The 15939-nt window shown below is 36.4% G+C and overlaps 1 protein-coding gene across 12 annotated transcripts in view; it reads left to right on the forward strand.

Annotated features, from left to right (window-relative positions):
- The window catches only part of CHD9 (chromodomain helicase DNA binding protein 9), a 237295-nt gene that overhangs the window by 143754 nt on the left and 77602 nt on the right, over positions 1–15939 (forward strand). For all 12 annotated transcript variants that reach the window (XM_058707433.1, XM_058707437.1, XM_058707432.1 and 9 more), the window contains 7 exons: positions 314–460; positions 1420–1488; positions 1567–1622; positions 2513–2630; positions 5948–6034; positions 6225–6362; positions 15313–15434. In XM_058707433.1, coding sequence (XP_058563416.1) covers positions 314–460; positions 1420–1488; positions 1567–1622; positions 2513–2630; positions 5948–6034; positions 6225–6362; positions 15313–15434 — 737 coding nt within the window. The remainder of the gene's footprint in view (positions 1–313; positions 461–1419; positions 1489–1566; positions 1623–2512; positions 2631–5947; positions 6035–6224; positions 6363–15312; positions 15435–15939) is intronic.

The raw sequence follows: 15939 nt of genomic DNA on the forward strand, positions 1-15939 counted from the left end.
ATAAAATATATTTTGCCCAAGGTGTGAAGTGGTTAAATAAATCTTTTTTAATTGTAATAATTTCTAAAGAAAAGTAATAATGGTATGACTATTCTTTGTTATTTGAAACGTTAGGAAGTAGAACAAGATTCTGAGCCTGTGGCAAAGGGAAAATTATAATCTTCCTTTAATTAAAAGGAAAAATGAGAAAAGATGGATGTTGGAGACAATTTCAAAAATTTAATGTACAAAATTGCCACACTAGGAGTAATTATTTTTAAAGTCTTTCCTTTAAAATCTGTCATATAAATATGATCCTTATGGTTCATTACAGAAAAGAAGATCAAATCGTCAAATTAAAAGAAAAAAATATGCGGAAGATGCAGAAGGGAAACAATCTGAAGAAGAGCTCAAAGGTTCTATGAAAATAAAAAAGAATTCAGCTCCTTTACCTGGTGAACAGCCTTTACAGTTATTTGTGGTAAGACAGATCTGGGATTATAAGTACAAATCATTTGAAGTCAACATACATTCTTTAAAATACTCTCATTATCTTTCCTCCTAAAATCTGCTCCAACTTTTCCTCCTGGATTCCATATTGTAGTTAAAGGAACCATTAATTATTCAGATCAGAAACCTAGAGATTCATCCTTTCTGTTTTCTTCCTTTGCTTCTTCATACAGTTTATCACCTTGTTTTTCACCCCTTACATATGTATTTCTGAAACTCCTCCAAATGCTATCCTTTTTGCAGAATATTTCTGAATTATAGTCCTGATCATAGTACTTTTCTACTGAAACCTCCTCTAATAGCTCCCCAAGTCTTACAGAATAGAATGATGTGTTTTTAGCCCAGTGCACAGAGCCCTTTGTGTGGATTTTTTTTTTGGGGGGGGGGGGGATGGGAGGGAGGCCTTACCTCATGCCACTTCTTCACAAGCACTGACTCCTCTGGCCTTATGAATATGGGTGCATGCTCTATATCTCTGAGCGTGCATCTTCCTCTCTGCGCGTTCTTGTCACCTTCCTTGTCTGGATTGTGGCCCAGCCACTCACCTGCCAACTGAGTGATCTGACACCTTGGGCAAGCACTTATGTTCTCTGTGCTTGAGCTTCCTGATTGGTACAGTGGAGACAATAATGGTACCTACCTTGTTGTGTACTTGTGAGGGTTAAATGAGTTAATATTTACATGAAGTGCTGATGATCACGCTGAGCCCATTAGGCACAGTACGTGTCCGGTGATGAAGACGCAGGTGCTGACCAGGACAGTAACAACAGTGATGTTTTTCCATTTTTGTATTCCTAACATTCAACACCACACCCGGCACGCATGCTCAATAAACATCCGCTGAATTTTAGTGTGTTCGTAAACCTACAAAGTAGCAACTAAAGGAGTTTTTAAAATGTGACGTCGTATTTTCTTTCTTCCCTCCCATAGGAGAATCCAAGTGAAGAAGATGCTGCAATCGTGGATAAAATCCTGTCTTCTAGAATTACAAAAAAGGAAGTAAGTAATCTCACATTACGTTGCACACTTTATGTGGCCTGAGTGTTACACTCCTAAGTGTTGATTTTATTTCCTTAGGTATCACCTGGAGTGATGATTGATACAGAAGAATTTTTTGTAAAATACAAGAATTAGTAAGTATCTGAGATAGAAAAATAATAGAAAATACTGATTTAAATATAAATTAACATTTAAATATATTAAGTTAAATTATTTTTATTTTATCTGCATTTTAAAGTGTTTAATTAATGCATGAACTTAAAAGGCTACAAACCCTTTATGTTAAAATTTAAGGGAATTTGGGGACACCTGGGTGGCTCAGTCGATTAGGCGTCCAACTTCGGCTCAGGTCATGATCTCACGGTTCGTGAGTTCAAGACCCATGCCAGGCTCTGGGCTGACAGCTCGGAGCCTGGAGCCTGCTTCGGATTCTGTGTCTCCCTCTCTCTCTGCCCCTCCCCTCTCACTGTGTCTCTCTCTCAAAAACAAATAAACATTAAAAAAAAAAAAAAAGTTTAAGGGAATTTTCTTCCAGAAAACACTAATTATTAACATCAAAATGAAAGAATAAAATATTCTTTTACAAATTATAGACGTTACTTGTTATGTTGTTGAACTTTTCAGATTTTATTCCACTTTTTCCTATACTTATGTGACAGAAAGTGTTTTAAATAAAATTACGTTGGCTTTGAAATAAGTTAGCTTTCTGATCATAACAAAACTAATATAGTGAAGAAGTAACTGATAAATCACATCTCGTTGCCCTGATGACTTGGTTTACCATTCTGCCTTGTGTGGCAAATTGCACGTGTTTATACTACAGTCTCCTTAGGTTATAATGATCACAGTGGTTTTATTTTAGAAATTGTACGGAGTCTGTTGGCATTAAACGAAATGATGAGCTGCCTATTCATAAAGTTGAATATTTTGTATTGGATGCTATGATTAAAAATAAATCTAAAAAAACAAAACAAAACATGGTTTTCTCTGTCATTCTAATATATTGCTTTTATAAACATTTTAGCTCCTATCTTCACTGTGAGTGGGCCACAGAACAGCAGCTTTTGAAAGATAAAAGGATCCAGCAGAAAATCAAACGATTCAAACTGAGACAAGCACAAAGAGCACATTTTTTTGCAGACGTAAGAAAAGGAAATAAATGAAACTATTATGTGTTGAACTCTGAACACATTTAGTGTTATTTATCAACAATTTAAGTCTTATTCATTTTAATTCTTAGGCTTCCAAGTTTGATATTTGAATACAAATGCCATCTTCATATAGTAATTTTCTCTCCCCAAATGTAGCTTGGAAACTAGCTGCAGCAGGAGCACTGATAATTCAGAGTGGCAGATAACTCTTCTATTTTTATTTTATTTTTAGTTTTTTCTTGTATTTTTAAAGTCACATGTATTTCAGTACTTAAGAGTTGAATATGAGTGGGTTAATGTCTCAAAGAATTTTATCAGCAGAGTTATTCAAGTAATGGAAATGGTAATGTGGCAAATAAATGGAAATTTAAGATTTTTCAGTACATGAAATATGTTGCATATTTTCTATGCCAGGTGGTGTGTGTATGAACAAAAACATCATAGGAATAATTCACTTGAACGGTCTCACCTATTAGTTGATGGCCTTTTCTGCTCTAATTTTTTTTTCTTTCTTCTTTTAATTGGCTTATTTTAGAGTAGTTTTAGATTCATCTAAATTTTTTTTTAACTTTTTAATTTGAAGATTTTTTTAGAGTTTCTATTTTGAAAATCTTAAGTTGTAAAAATAGTACAATGAATTCACATGCGTATATATCTGTATCTATATCTATCTTTATACTTGAAGTATAGTTGACATACAATGTTATATTACTTTCAGGTGTACAACATAGTGATTCCACTAGTCTGTATGTTACACTGTGCTCACCGCAAGTGTAACTGCCATCTGTCACCATACAGCAATCACAGCACCATTGACTCTATTCCCTATGCTGTACATTTTATTTTCCCACATATATTTTAACACGATTCCCTAAATGTTAACATTTTACCATGTTTGCTTTTCATTCACATTCATTCTCCCTCTGCCTCAGTCTCTGCCTCTCTCCCATGAACATTCCTTTTTTCTTAAACCATTTGAAAGCAAGTTGCAAATACATCAGTATTTAAGTTTTCAAGAATTCTGTTACATAATAATATAATTAACATTGATGTCATATTAACCCATCTGCAAACCTTTTTCATATTTCACTAACTGCTCCACTATTTTTACAGCAAAAGGTGTGTCTTCGTGTTTGTTAAACTGGTGCAGAATCCAATCCAGCATCATATGTTGAATTGTGTTGTCATATCTCTTTTAATTGGTCTTTCTTTGTTTTTCATTACTTGAACATTTTTAAGAGTATAGGTAATGGCGCCTGAGTGGCTCAGTCAGTTAAGCATCTGAATCTTGATTTCGGCTCAGGTTATGATCCCAGGATTGTGGGATCCAGCCCCGCATTGGACTCTGCACTGAGCGTGGAGCCTGCTTAGTTAGGATTCTTGTTTTTCTTCCCTCTGCCCCTCTCCCTGCCTTGCTCGCTCGCTTGCTTGCTATCTCTCTCTCAAAAAAAAAAAAAAAAAAAAAAAAAAGAAAGAAAAAAAAAGAAAAAAAAGAGTATAGGTGGTAAATTTGGTGGCGTCTGATGCTTTCTCGGGATTCAAGTCATGTTAAAAGAACATTGCTGTATTGTACACCTGAAACTAATGTAACTCTGTGTATTGACTCCACTGGAATTAAAGTAAAAGACCACCACAGAAATGATACTGTAGCCTTCTCAATAAATCATATCAGGAAGTGCACAATACCTATTTGCCCCATTACTGGTGGTGGTAACTTTAATCACTAGATTATGGTGGTATCCGGCAGATTTTTGCACCATGAAGTGACTCTTACTTCCTTTCTAATTATAAAATCGACTTTAAAAATTTGATGATTCTAATGACCTCCTCAGTTTATGGATGCTGGGAGGTCAAAATTTTTTCACCTCCTCACTCTAATACAGAAATTTCTAATGAGCTAAAGATTTTAGAAATACTTAATAATCTTTTAACTTTTCACAAAGGCTAATTTTTCTCACTTGACTCAGGTACAACATAAATTGGAACTATGCAGATTGTCTTAAAGTACCTCGTTACCATTCTGATGTTGGGCAGTGTCTTTGTTATCAAGAGATCCCGAGATGATACCATTGTTCAGGAAGGATTTGAGACAGTGAAGAGAACTAAAGACAGAACCATGGAGCACTACAGTATTTAAAGGTTAAGCAGAGGAGGAGAGGCAGCAGAGCTAGTTGAGAAGGGCTATTGAAAGTAAGGCGTTGAGGAATGAGTAGGAAACAGCCAGACAGACAAGAGAAGGAACAACAATCCATTCAGAAGGGAGAAGAACGAGTATAAAAACATGGAGATGTGCCATAACATGGAGTTTGAAAAGGCTGTGTTTTTGTACTTTGGGAGCATGAAATCTGGGGTACAGCTGTGCCAAGCAGTAGGAGGTGAGGCTGGAGGAAAAGGGACGATCCTGTTTATTCCACACAAACCAATGTGGGCCTGATCCCCAAACAAGGGAGGGTCACTGAAGGATTTGAAGCAGGGGAGCCATGGGTAAGATTTATATTTGAGAAGGATCACCGGAGGGTCAATGTGAAAATGGATTAAAGGGAGGCAAGAAGGTAGTCGAGGACTAGTTAGGAGGTTGTCAGAGTCCACGTAAGAAGTGACGAAGCAGGGAGAATGAGGAAGGAGGAACCAATCTGAGCTGTCATTAAAGGCAGAATCTATAAGAATTGATGACTTATTAGATGTGGGAGATTAAAAAAGAGAAAGAATCTGAGCTGACTTCTCCATGTCTGACTTGTGTAACTGGGAATAAGGAGGTGGGGGCAGTGCTGTGTTATCACTAGCCTAGTAGGAAACTGCAGGAAAGAAGTGCACATAGGTTGAAGAGTAAATGAGTGCAATTTGAGGTCACTCAGATAGAGAGTCCTCATTCATTTAAGTCATTGGGTCCTGGGCCCAGGAATCATCAGTAGATCAAGAATGTTTGATACAACTGATAGATGGGCCTACAGGTGGGGTGGTTGGCCTCCAACACATAGACCTGAGGAAAGTGGCAAAAGAAAGGTACAGAGACCCTTTATGGAAAATTTTAAGGAACGTGTCTTCTAGAGTAAGCTACTCGTCCAAGGTACCTTATTTTTTAGTGTTATTTGGTTGCTTTTATTATATGTAACATGCTGATTCATAGTATAGACAAACATCGTAGGTATCTTTTGGAAATTAAAAGGGAAGTATCCCATTCATTGAAAATTTAATTGAAATCAAACTTACGTTTGCTGTATAGAAAATAGCTAGTTAAATTGTGTTTGTAATGCTTTTATCTTTCTACTTCTTTGTCAAATATCGATCAAGTTACTTTTTAATTATAGATGGAAGAGGAACCATTTAACCCAGACTACGTTGAAGTAGACAGAGTGTTAGAAGTCTCTTTTTGTGAAGATAAAGACACTGGTGAGGTAAATATTTAGTTAAAAAAATTAAAAACCTAAACTTGCCAAATGTTAAAACCTACTGTTCTTGAAAAATTAATGACCTAAAAACACTGAAAAATGTTTCCTTACTTTTTATGGATGTAGGGTGAGTATATTGAAACTGTTTCTAGCTACTCTTTTTCAAAATGGTAAAATGAAAAACTTTTTTTTACAGCCTGTTATTTACTACTTAGTAAAGTGGTGCTCATTACCGTATGAAGATAGTACTTGGGAACTAAAAGAAGATGTAGATCTTGCAAAAATAGAAGAGTTTGAACAGTTACAAGCTTCAAGGCCTGACACAAGACATTTGGTAAGAACTGCGTCTTAGACAACTTCATAAAATCTTAACACTTCTCTGTTCAACAGGTTTTATGTAGTCTTTGCATTTTTAATTTCGTTTTTGGCACACAGTGAATACTGTATTTTAAAAATTGCTACATAATATCTTATGTATGTTAATTTATTCCTCTAAAAACTGGGTATTCCAGTTTTTGGCTGTCATAAACAATGCGAACATTGAACATGGAGCCCTTGTACGAGTGTCTGTAAGACAAATCTGAAGTGTAATCACTTGGTCAGAGCATATGTGCATTTATAATTCTGATGACTATTGCCTTCAGATTTCCCTCCAGAAAAGTTGCAAATGCTTCTACCTTATCTCTGAATTTAACAGTGTCCCACTACTTTTTCTCTCAGGTCATTTATAAAAATATCAAGAATAGGGGCACCTGGGTGGCTCAATCAGTTAAGTGTCCAACTCTTGATTTCAGCTCAGATCACGATCTTACAGGGTTCATGAGTTGGAGCCCTGTAATGGACTTCGCGCTGGCAGTGTGGAGCCTGCTTGGGATTCTCTCTCTCTCCTTCCCCCACTTGCTCTCCCTCCCTCTCTCTCTAACATAAGTACAAAAACAATAAAAAATACATCAGGAATATCAGTTTCACTGGCCCCTGGGTGGCTCAGTCAGTTAAGTGTCAGACTCTGGATTTCAGCTTGGTCATGATCTCACAGTTGATGAGATGGAGTCCCGCATCGGACTCTGTGCAGATGGTGCAGAGCCTGCTTGCGGTTCTCTCTTTCTCTCTCTCTCTCTGCCCCTCCCCTGCCCACACGTGCACGTGCGCACGCACACACTCATTCTCTCTCAAAAATGTATCCGTTTCAGCTCTAGGTGGAGTTATTAATTCTCTGTATGTATAAATTAAGGAAAAAATCCTTATTACACTCACCTCTTCCTTTTCTATAAACCAGTTAATTCTCTATAACTAAATAGTTCATCTCTTTCAATAATAGCTTTATTTTAAAAGAACCTTTTAGGGTCGCCTGGGTGGCTCAGTTGGTTGAGCATCTTACTTTGGCTCAGGTCATGATCTCACAGTTTGTGGATTCAAGCCCCGCATCGGGCTCTGTGCTGGCAACTCAGAGCCTGGAACCTGCTTCGGATTCTGTGTCCCCTTCTCTCTCTGCCCCTCCCCGTTCACATTTTGTCTCCATCTCCCTCAAAAATAAATAAACATTAAAAAAAATTTTTTTTTACATTTAAAAAAATTTTTAAAGAAACTTTTATATGGAATGTTGGTAAAAAGCCTACATAAATTAAGTACATTGGTTTTTGTTTGTTTTTTTTTTTTGTTGTTGTTGTTGTTGGAGTTTTTTTTTGTTTTGTTTTTTTTGGCTGGGGCAGTACTAATCTCTTCCCTGGTCAAAAAAATTAAAAAAACTTGAACAGGTTATTGACTTTTCTAATACAGAAACTAGAATTCTAGAAGGCTCTGGCAAGTTGTGTTATTGCTAATAATTCTATAATTTTTTACTTTGATTTATTTTCTTTTTCTTTTTAAATTTTCTTTTTATAATTTACTCCAAATTAGTTAGCATATAGTGCAACAATGATTTCAAGAGTAGATTCCTTAATGCCCCTTACCCATTTAGCCCATCCCCCCTCCCACAACCCCTCCAGTAACCCTCACTTTGTTCTCCATATTTAAGACTCTCTCCTGCTTTTTCCCCCTCCCTGTTTTTATACTATTTTTGCTTCCCTTCCCTAATGTTCATCTGTTCTGTGTCTTAAAGTCCTCATATGAGTGAAGTCATATGATATTTGTCTTTCTCTGACTAATTTCGCTTAGCATAATACCCTCCAGTTCCACCCACGTAGTTGCAAATGGCAAGATTTTGTTCTTTTTGATTGCCAAGTAATACTCCATTGTATTTGTGTACCACATCTTCTTTATCCATTCATCCATTGATGGACATTTGGGCTCTTTCCATACTCTGGCTATTGTTGATAGTACTGCTATAACCATTGGGGTGCCTGTGTCCCTTCGAAACATCATACCTATCTCCCTTGGATAAATACCTAGTACTGCAATTGCCGGGTCATAGGGTAGTTCTATTTTTAATTTTTTGAGGAACCTCCATACTACTTTCCAGAGTGGCTGTAGCAGTTCTCACTCCCACCAGTAGTGCGACTTGCACCAGTACTGCAAGAGAGATCCTCTTTCTCTGCATCCTCACCAATATCTGTTGTTGCCTGAGTTGTTAATGTTAGCCATTCTGGCAGGTGTGAGGTGGTATCTCATTGTGGTTTTCATTTGTATTTCCCTGATGATGAGTGATGTTGAATAATTTTTTACTTTTAATTCCTAAAATTGTTTATTTCAACTCTAAAACATAAGATTATTCTGTGAATCCAGTTTTGGGGGCCAACCAAAAGAAATTCACAATGAGACCTATTATGATTTTATTAAATATTTTGTCCTGTCCTCTTTCAAATGTAATCTGGTCACAGAAATTTCTTACTTCACCGAAGAGGGAATTTATACATGGAAAGGCAGGCACAGATCACTTTTCAGTTAGCATCACAGTGAGGAAGGCTGCCATGAAAAATGTAGAGATATGACGTAAGAGTAGGAAATAAATTAATTGTTCATGGAATAGATCATATTTTTATAATAACTCTTTTCTGTTCTTCTTAATTTATCTCTCAGTAATATCCATCATCTGTTACCAAGAGAACAGCAGCCTTACCCCCATTCCTTTGACTACAGAATGCCTTCCCTTGTACTGGGAAGCAAAAGTGTTAACTAGTTAAGGGAGGGGTGGGTCAAGGGATATAATGGAAAGGAAAGATTTTCTTTTTGGAACTGGGGACTGTGCCTCAGTGGTAACCTAGTTTTTTAGCCTCATCAGTCAGTGATCCTCAGTCAGAAGTGCATATCAGAATCACTTGGGAACTTTTCAGAAATTCAAGATGCCTGGTTTTCTATTTCCTGGCTTCAGAATCAGAATGTCTCAGAGCAGACCCCAGGCAAAAGTGTTTTTAAAAAAGATGATTTTGATACACATGACTGAGAAAAGCACTGCCTTAGTCCTTGATAAAGGGAGATTAGCCATTAGAAACAATCCCCTTAATTCATGTACCACATGCATTTGACAGTGGTGCAAGCATAGTTAAATACTGTAGGAGGTAAGTGGATTTTTGCTAGGTTATTATTAAATAAAACAACATATAAAACATGTAAAGTGTTTTTAGAGATTCTGGAAATTGAAGTTCACTGGATACCATTTAAGAAATGTTTTCTTTTTTTTTTTTTTTTTTTTAATTTTTTTTTTTTCAACATTTTTTATTTATTTTTGGGACAGAGAGAGACAGAGCATGAACGGGGGAGGGGCAGAGAGAGAGGGAGACACAGAATCGGAAACAGGCTCCAGGCTCCGAGCCATCAGCCCAGAGCCTGACGCGGGGCTCGAACTCACGGACCGCGAGATCGTGACCTGGCTGAAGTCGGACGCTTAACCGACTGCGCCACCCAGGCGCCCCAGAAATGTTTTCTTTAGTAAAACCCTGATTGTATTTAGTTCCAGCAGAGCTTTAATTGCCAGCTATTTTCAGATTACTAATAGCCTATTTTGTTTTTCTTTCACGATTACCATATGCTGACCCTGACCATCCTGGTAATTTTTAGAGGTGTCATTTTGTTGATTAGTAACAATATACTCTCACTTGCAAGTGGGAGACCATAGGAAACCTTGCATTTGTTTCTCAGAAATGTATTTATCCTCCTGAGACCTAGACCCTACTAGTTTGGGGCTAGAATATTGTTCTCTCTCCACCCATCCATCTGTCTTAAGAAAGTTTATGTCTTGGCTATCCAGAATAAATTCATGACAGAGCTTTTTATTACTGGGGAAGAAAAAATATATTGAAAAGTGGGACTAAAGTATATATGTAAATGATTTTTTTTTTTTTTTGCATACAGTGTTATGCTTCTAGATTTTTTTTCAAAGAAATTCGTTGTACCATGAATATCAAAAGTGGTATAGAGAAGTATGGTAGATTTAAAATATGAGTGAAAATTCGATATACATCATCCTTTTTAGTTGGCTGCCTCTGCACTAGTCCTGGGGTGTAGCCAGGTGAGTCCACGTGAGCACCTGAAGAAGAGTCTCTCAGTTAGCTATGTAGCCTTGTGGGTTTCATGGATGCAAGCCCTATTGGGTTTCAAAGCCAGATGTTTTGGGGGCTCATCTCTCAGGTTCAGATCTTAAAAGTTGGGGTACCAATATACAGCATTTAAACCATTTGCTTCTCAGGGAGAAGCTTAGAGTTGTAAGTTCCTTCCTGATTATGGGTCACTACACAGGGCACTGGGTTTATGGCGAGATTGTGTCTCAGCCTGTCTCACCTGTTTTTTTCTCATTTGCCTGATGTGTAGGAGTTACTCAGCTAGTTTTGGGGTTGCTTTCAGAGGAAATTGTTGCATATGTAGTTGTAGATTTAGGGTGTCTGTGGGAAAAGGTAAGTTCAGGTTCTTCCTCTGTCATCATCTTGAACCAGACCCAGCTACATCATATTTCTAAAAGATAGTTTGAGTTTGAAGCAACATGCAGTAAATTGCATATTTGAAGTATGCGGTTGGGTAAGTTTTGATGTCTGAAACCATCACTATTATCAAGATAATGAACTATCCATCACTCCCATATTCTCATGCCCCTTTGTAATCCCTCCCCCCAAAATCTTCCTTCCTCTAACCCCATTCCCCACCTGTAGGCAATTACCGATCTTCCTTATGTCACTATGAATTGTTTGAAATGTTCTTATACTGTTCTTTTTGTATGACTCCTTTCATGTAGCATTTGAGATTCATGTTATTGCATGTATTGATAGTTCATTCATTCCTTTACATTACTGAGTAGGATTTGTTGTAATATCCCACAATTTGTTTATCCATTCATCTGTTGATGAATACTTGTGTTGGCTATTAGAACTAAGGTATTATGGACTTTAGTATACAAGTCTTTGTCTAGACATGAGTTTTCATGTCTCTTCAGTAAATACGCACGAGTAAAATGGCTGGGTCATATGTTCGGTGTTCTGTTTAATTTTTTAAGAAACTGCCAAAATTTTTCCTAACTGGTCATACCATAATACATTCTCCACAGCATTGTGTAAGAGTTCTAGTTGCTTCACATCCTTGTCAACACTTGATATTGACAGTCTTTTTAATCTTAGCCATTCTAATATGTATATGATGGTACGACATTGTGATTTTATATGCATTTCCTAATGATTAATGATGTTTAGAATCTCTTCATGTGTTTATTTGCGGTTAGTGTATTTTCTTTAACAAAGAGATATTTAAATATTTTGCCTATTTTTTATTGGCTTGTTTGCTTTCTTATTATTTAGCTCTAAGAACTATTTATGTGTTCTATATATAAGTCCTTTATCAGATATATGATTTGTAAATTTTAGCTCCTAGTCTGTGGCTTGTCTTTTCACTTCTTACCAATGTCTATAAAAGAGCAAAAGTTCCTAATTTTGATTAAGTCCAGTTTATCTGTCTTTTCCTTATGGACCATACTTTTGGTATTATAGCTAAGAAATCTTTGCTAGAAATTTTTATTTAGTTTTAGGTAACATTTAGGTCTATGATGAATTTTTTTTATGCTTTATTTTTTTAATTTATAATCCATGTTAGTTAGCATATACTGCAAAAATGATTTCAAGAATAGATTCCTTAATGCCCCTTACCCATTTAGCCCATCCCCCCTCCCAAAACCCCTCCAGCAACCCTCTGTTTGTTCTTCATATTTAAGAGTCTCTCATGTTTTGTCCTCCTCCCTGTTTTTATATTATTTTTGCTTCCCTTCCCTTATGTTCATCTGTTTTGTATCTTAAATTCCTCATATGAGTGAAGTCATATGACATTTGTCTTTCTCTGGCTAATTTCGCTTAGCATAATAACCTCTAGTTCCATCCACATAGTTGCAAATGACCAGATTTCATTCTTTTTGATTGCCGAGTAATACTCCATCGTGTGTGTGTGTGTGTGTGTGTGTGTGTGTGTGTGTGTGTGTGTATACACACCACATCTTCTTCATCTGTTGATGGACATTTGGGCTCTTTTCATACTTTGGCTATTGTCGATAGTGCTGCTATAAATAACATTGGGGTGCATGTGCCCCTTTGAAACAGCACACCTGTATTTGCTGGATAAATACCTAGTGCAATTGCTGGGTCATAGGGTACTTCTATTTTTTGAGGAACCTCCATACTATTTTTCCAGAGTGGCTGCACCAGCTTGCATTCCCACCAGCAGTGCAAAAGAGATCCTCATTCTCCACATCTTCACCAACATCTGTTCTTGCCTTAGTTGTTTATGTTAGCCATTCTGACAGGTGTGAGGTGGTATCTCATTGTGGTTTTGATTTGTATTTCCCTGATGATGAGTGATGTGAACATTTTTTCATGTGTTGGTTGGCCATCTGGATGACTTTGGAGAAGTGTCTATTCATGTCTTTTGCCCATTTCTTCACTGGATTATTTGTTTTTTGGGTGTTCAGTTTGGTAAGTTCTTTATAGATTTTGGATACTAACCCTTTATCTGATATGTCGTTTGCAAATATCTTCTCCCATTCCATCAGTTGCCTTTTAGTTTTGCTGCTTGTTTCTTTCATTGTGCAGAAGCTTTTTATTTTGATGAGGTCCCAATAGTTCATTTTTGCTTTTGTTTCTCTTGCCTCTGGAGACGTGCTGAGTAAGAAGTTGCTACGGCTGATATCAAAGAGGTTTTTGCCTGCTTTCTCCTTGAGGATTTTGATGGCTTCCTGTCTTACATTTAGGTCTTTCATCCATTTTGAATTTATTTTCGTGTATGGTGTAAGAAAGTGACCAGGTTCGTTTTTCTGCATGTCGCTGTCCAGTTTTCCCAGCACCACTTGCTGAAGAGACTGTCTTTATTCCATTGGATATTTTTTCCCGCTTTGCCAAAGATTAGTTGGCCATACTTTCGTGGGTCCATTTCTGGGTTCTCTGTTCTGTTCCATTGCTCTGAGTGTCTGTTTTTGTGCCAGTACCATACTGTCTTGATGATTACAGCTTTGTAATACAGATTGAAGTCCAGGATTGTGATGCCTCCAGCTTGGTTTTCTTTTTCAAGATTGCTTTGGCTATTCTGGATCCTTCCTTGTTCCACATAAGTTTTAGAATTGTTTGTTCTATCTCTGTGAAGAATGCTGGTGTTATTTTGGTAGGGATTGCTAGGTCAATGATGAATTTTTAGTTAATTTTTACATATAGTATATGTAACGATCAAAGTTCATTTTTTGCTTATGGGTATCCTATTGTTCTAGCATCATTTTGGGGGGAAAATAATTATTTTTAGTCCACTAAATTGCCTTTCCTACTTTATCAGAAATCAATGGATTTCATACATGTGGGTGTATTTTTAAACCCTCTGTCCTGTTCCACTGACCTATTTGTTATCTTTACAACTGTTCCACCCAGTCTCGATTCTTTAACTTCTACAAGTCTTGAAATCATTATAAATCCTCCAACTTTATTATTTTTCAAATTGTTTGGGATCTATCTAGTCTTTTGCATTTACATATGGTTTTAGAATCAGCATGTCAATTTCTACAAAAACATTGCTGGGATTTGGTTGGGTTATGTTGAATCTGTTTTTCAGTTGGAAGGTATTAACAATAATGTTGAGACTCAGTCTCTGAAAGTCCATTTATTTACCTCTTTAATTTCTCTCAGCAATGTTTTATAGTTTTAAATATACCACTCTTACATGATTTTGTGAGATGTATTCCTAAATAGTGCATATTTTGGATGCTGTTATGATAATTTTAATGTGTTTGTAATTGTTTCTATGATGTAGAATATAGTTTTCTGTATATTGATCTTGTGTCATGCAACCTTGCTAATAAAATCACTGTTTAGTTTATCTTTGTTGTAGATTCCACAGGATTTGTCCATAGACAAATCATGTCTTCTTTGAAATTAGTTTTACCTCTTCATTTCTAATCTTAATGCCTTTTATTTCTTTTTCTTGATTGATTGCACATGTTAGAACCTGCAGTACAATGTTGAATAAAAGTGGGGACAGTGCACATGCTTACCTTTTTCCATTCTTTTTTTTTTTTTTTTAATTTTTTTAAACGTTTATTTATTTTTGAGACAGAGAGAGAGAATGAACAGGGGAGGGGCAGAGAAAGAGGGAGACACAGAATCCGAAACAGGCTCCAGGCTCTGAGCGGTCAGCACAGAGCCCGACGCGGGGCTCAAACTCAGGGACCGTGAGATCCTGACCTGAGCCGAAGTCGGACGCTTAACCGACCAAGCCACCCAGGCACCCCACCTTTTTCCATTCTTAAGGAGATAACATTCAGTCTTTAATCATTAAGTATGATGTAAGCTTTGGCTCTTTTCATAGATGTACCGTATCAGGTGAGGAAGTTCCCATCTATTCAAAATTTAATGAGAATTTTTATCAGGAACAGGTATTAGACTTTTTAAATCCCTTTTCTGCATCTTTTGAGATTATCTATTTTTGTCTGTTGATCAACATTGATTAATTTTCAAATTTAAACTACCTTCCATTCCTGGGAAAAATTCACTTGGTCATGATGTATTACCCTTTTCAATATTGGATCCCATTTGTTAAAATTGTGTTATGAAATTTGCATCTTTATTCATTAGAGATATTGTGTGTAGTGAGTTTGTGTAATATCTTTGATTTTAGTATCAGGGCTTCATGGAATGCGTTGACATATGCTGCCTTCTTCAATTTTCTGGAAGAGTTTGTGCAGAACTAACTTGGTCTCTAGATGTTTGTAAAATTTTGTCATAACACTATGTAATGTTACGCTTCTATAATTACTTTAAAAGCAATGCTTTTACCATGTATGAGATGTATGGAAGACTAAAAAACTCTGAAATACATCATTCTTTTTTTTTTTTCTAAAGGATCGTCCTCCCGCTAATATTTGGAAAAAAATTGATCAATCCAGGGACTATAAAAATGGCAATCAACTCAGGGAATATCAACTGGAAGGACTCAACTGGCTCTTATTCAATTGGTACAATAGGTAGGTAGTACATCTTAATAGAAAAAAATTGTGTTGTTTTATTATTTGTGTCAAAATATGTTAAGTAAAATAGGTACTGATGTTGCTGTATTGTTACTGTCATGGAGTTTTTATTATTAAAAGTGAGATTACCTCAGGAAAATATATAAATTACAATTTAGGATTTTGACTTCAGTTCCTTCCTTAAACGGTATGCCAATCAGATGATTAATTAAGATGATTAATTAATTTAAATGATTAATAATAAAATTTGAAATACTTTTCTTACCATCATAAAACATCTGTTGTGTTACAAAGTATTTTTCAGTTTATCAGCTTAGACTGCTGTCTGCCAGGAATTGAATCTGGTTAGTAAAGTGTGAGCAATTATACCAGTAAGAATTAGGTAGGTCTATTATTTAAGTCTTCAAGAAGCAGTTTGTCAGCAGTTGATGAGGAGTAGAAATCAAAATATAAGGGGTGCCTGGCTGGCTCAGTCAGTAGAGCATGAAAGTCTCTCAGTCTC

The sequence above is a fragment of the Neofelis nebulosa genome, chromosome 17 (genome assembly GCF_028018385.1).
Source record: "Neofelis nebulosa isolate mNeoNeb1 chromosome 17, mNeoNeb1.pri, whole genome shotgun sequence".
In the NCBI taxonomy this organism is placed as follows: domain Eukaryota; kingdom Metazoa; phylum Chordata; class Mammalia; order Carnivora; family Felidae; genus Neofelis; species Neofelis nebulosa.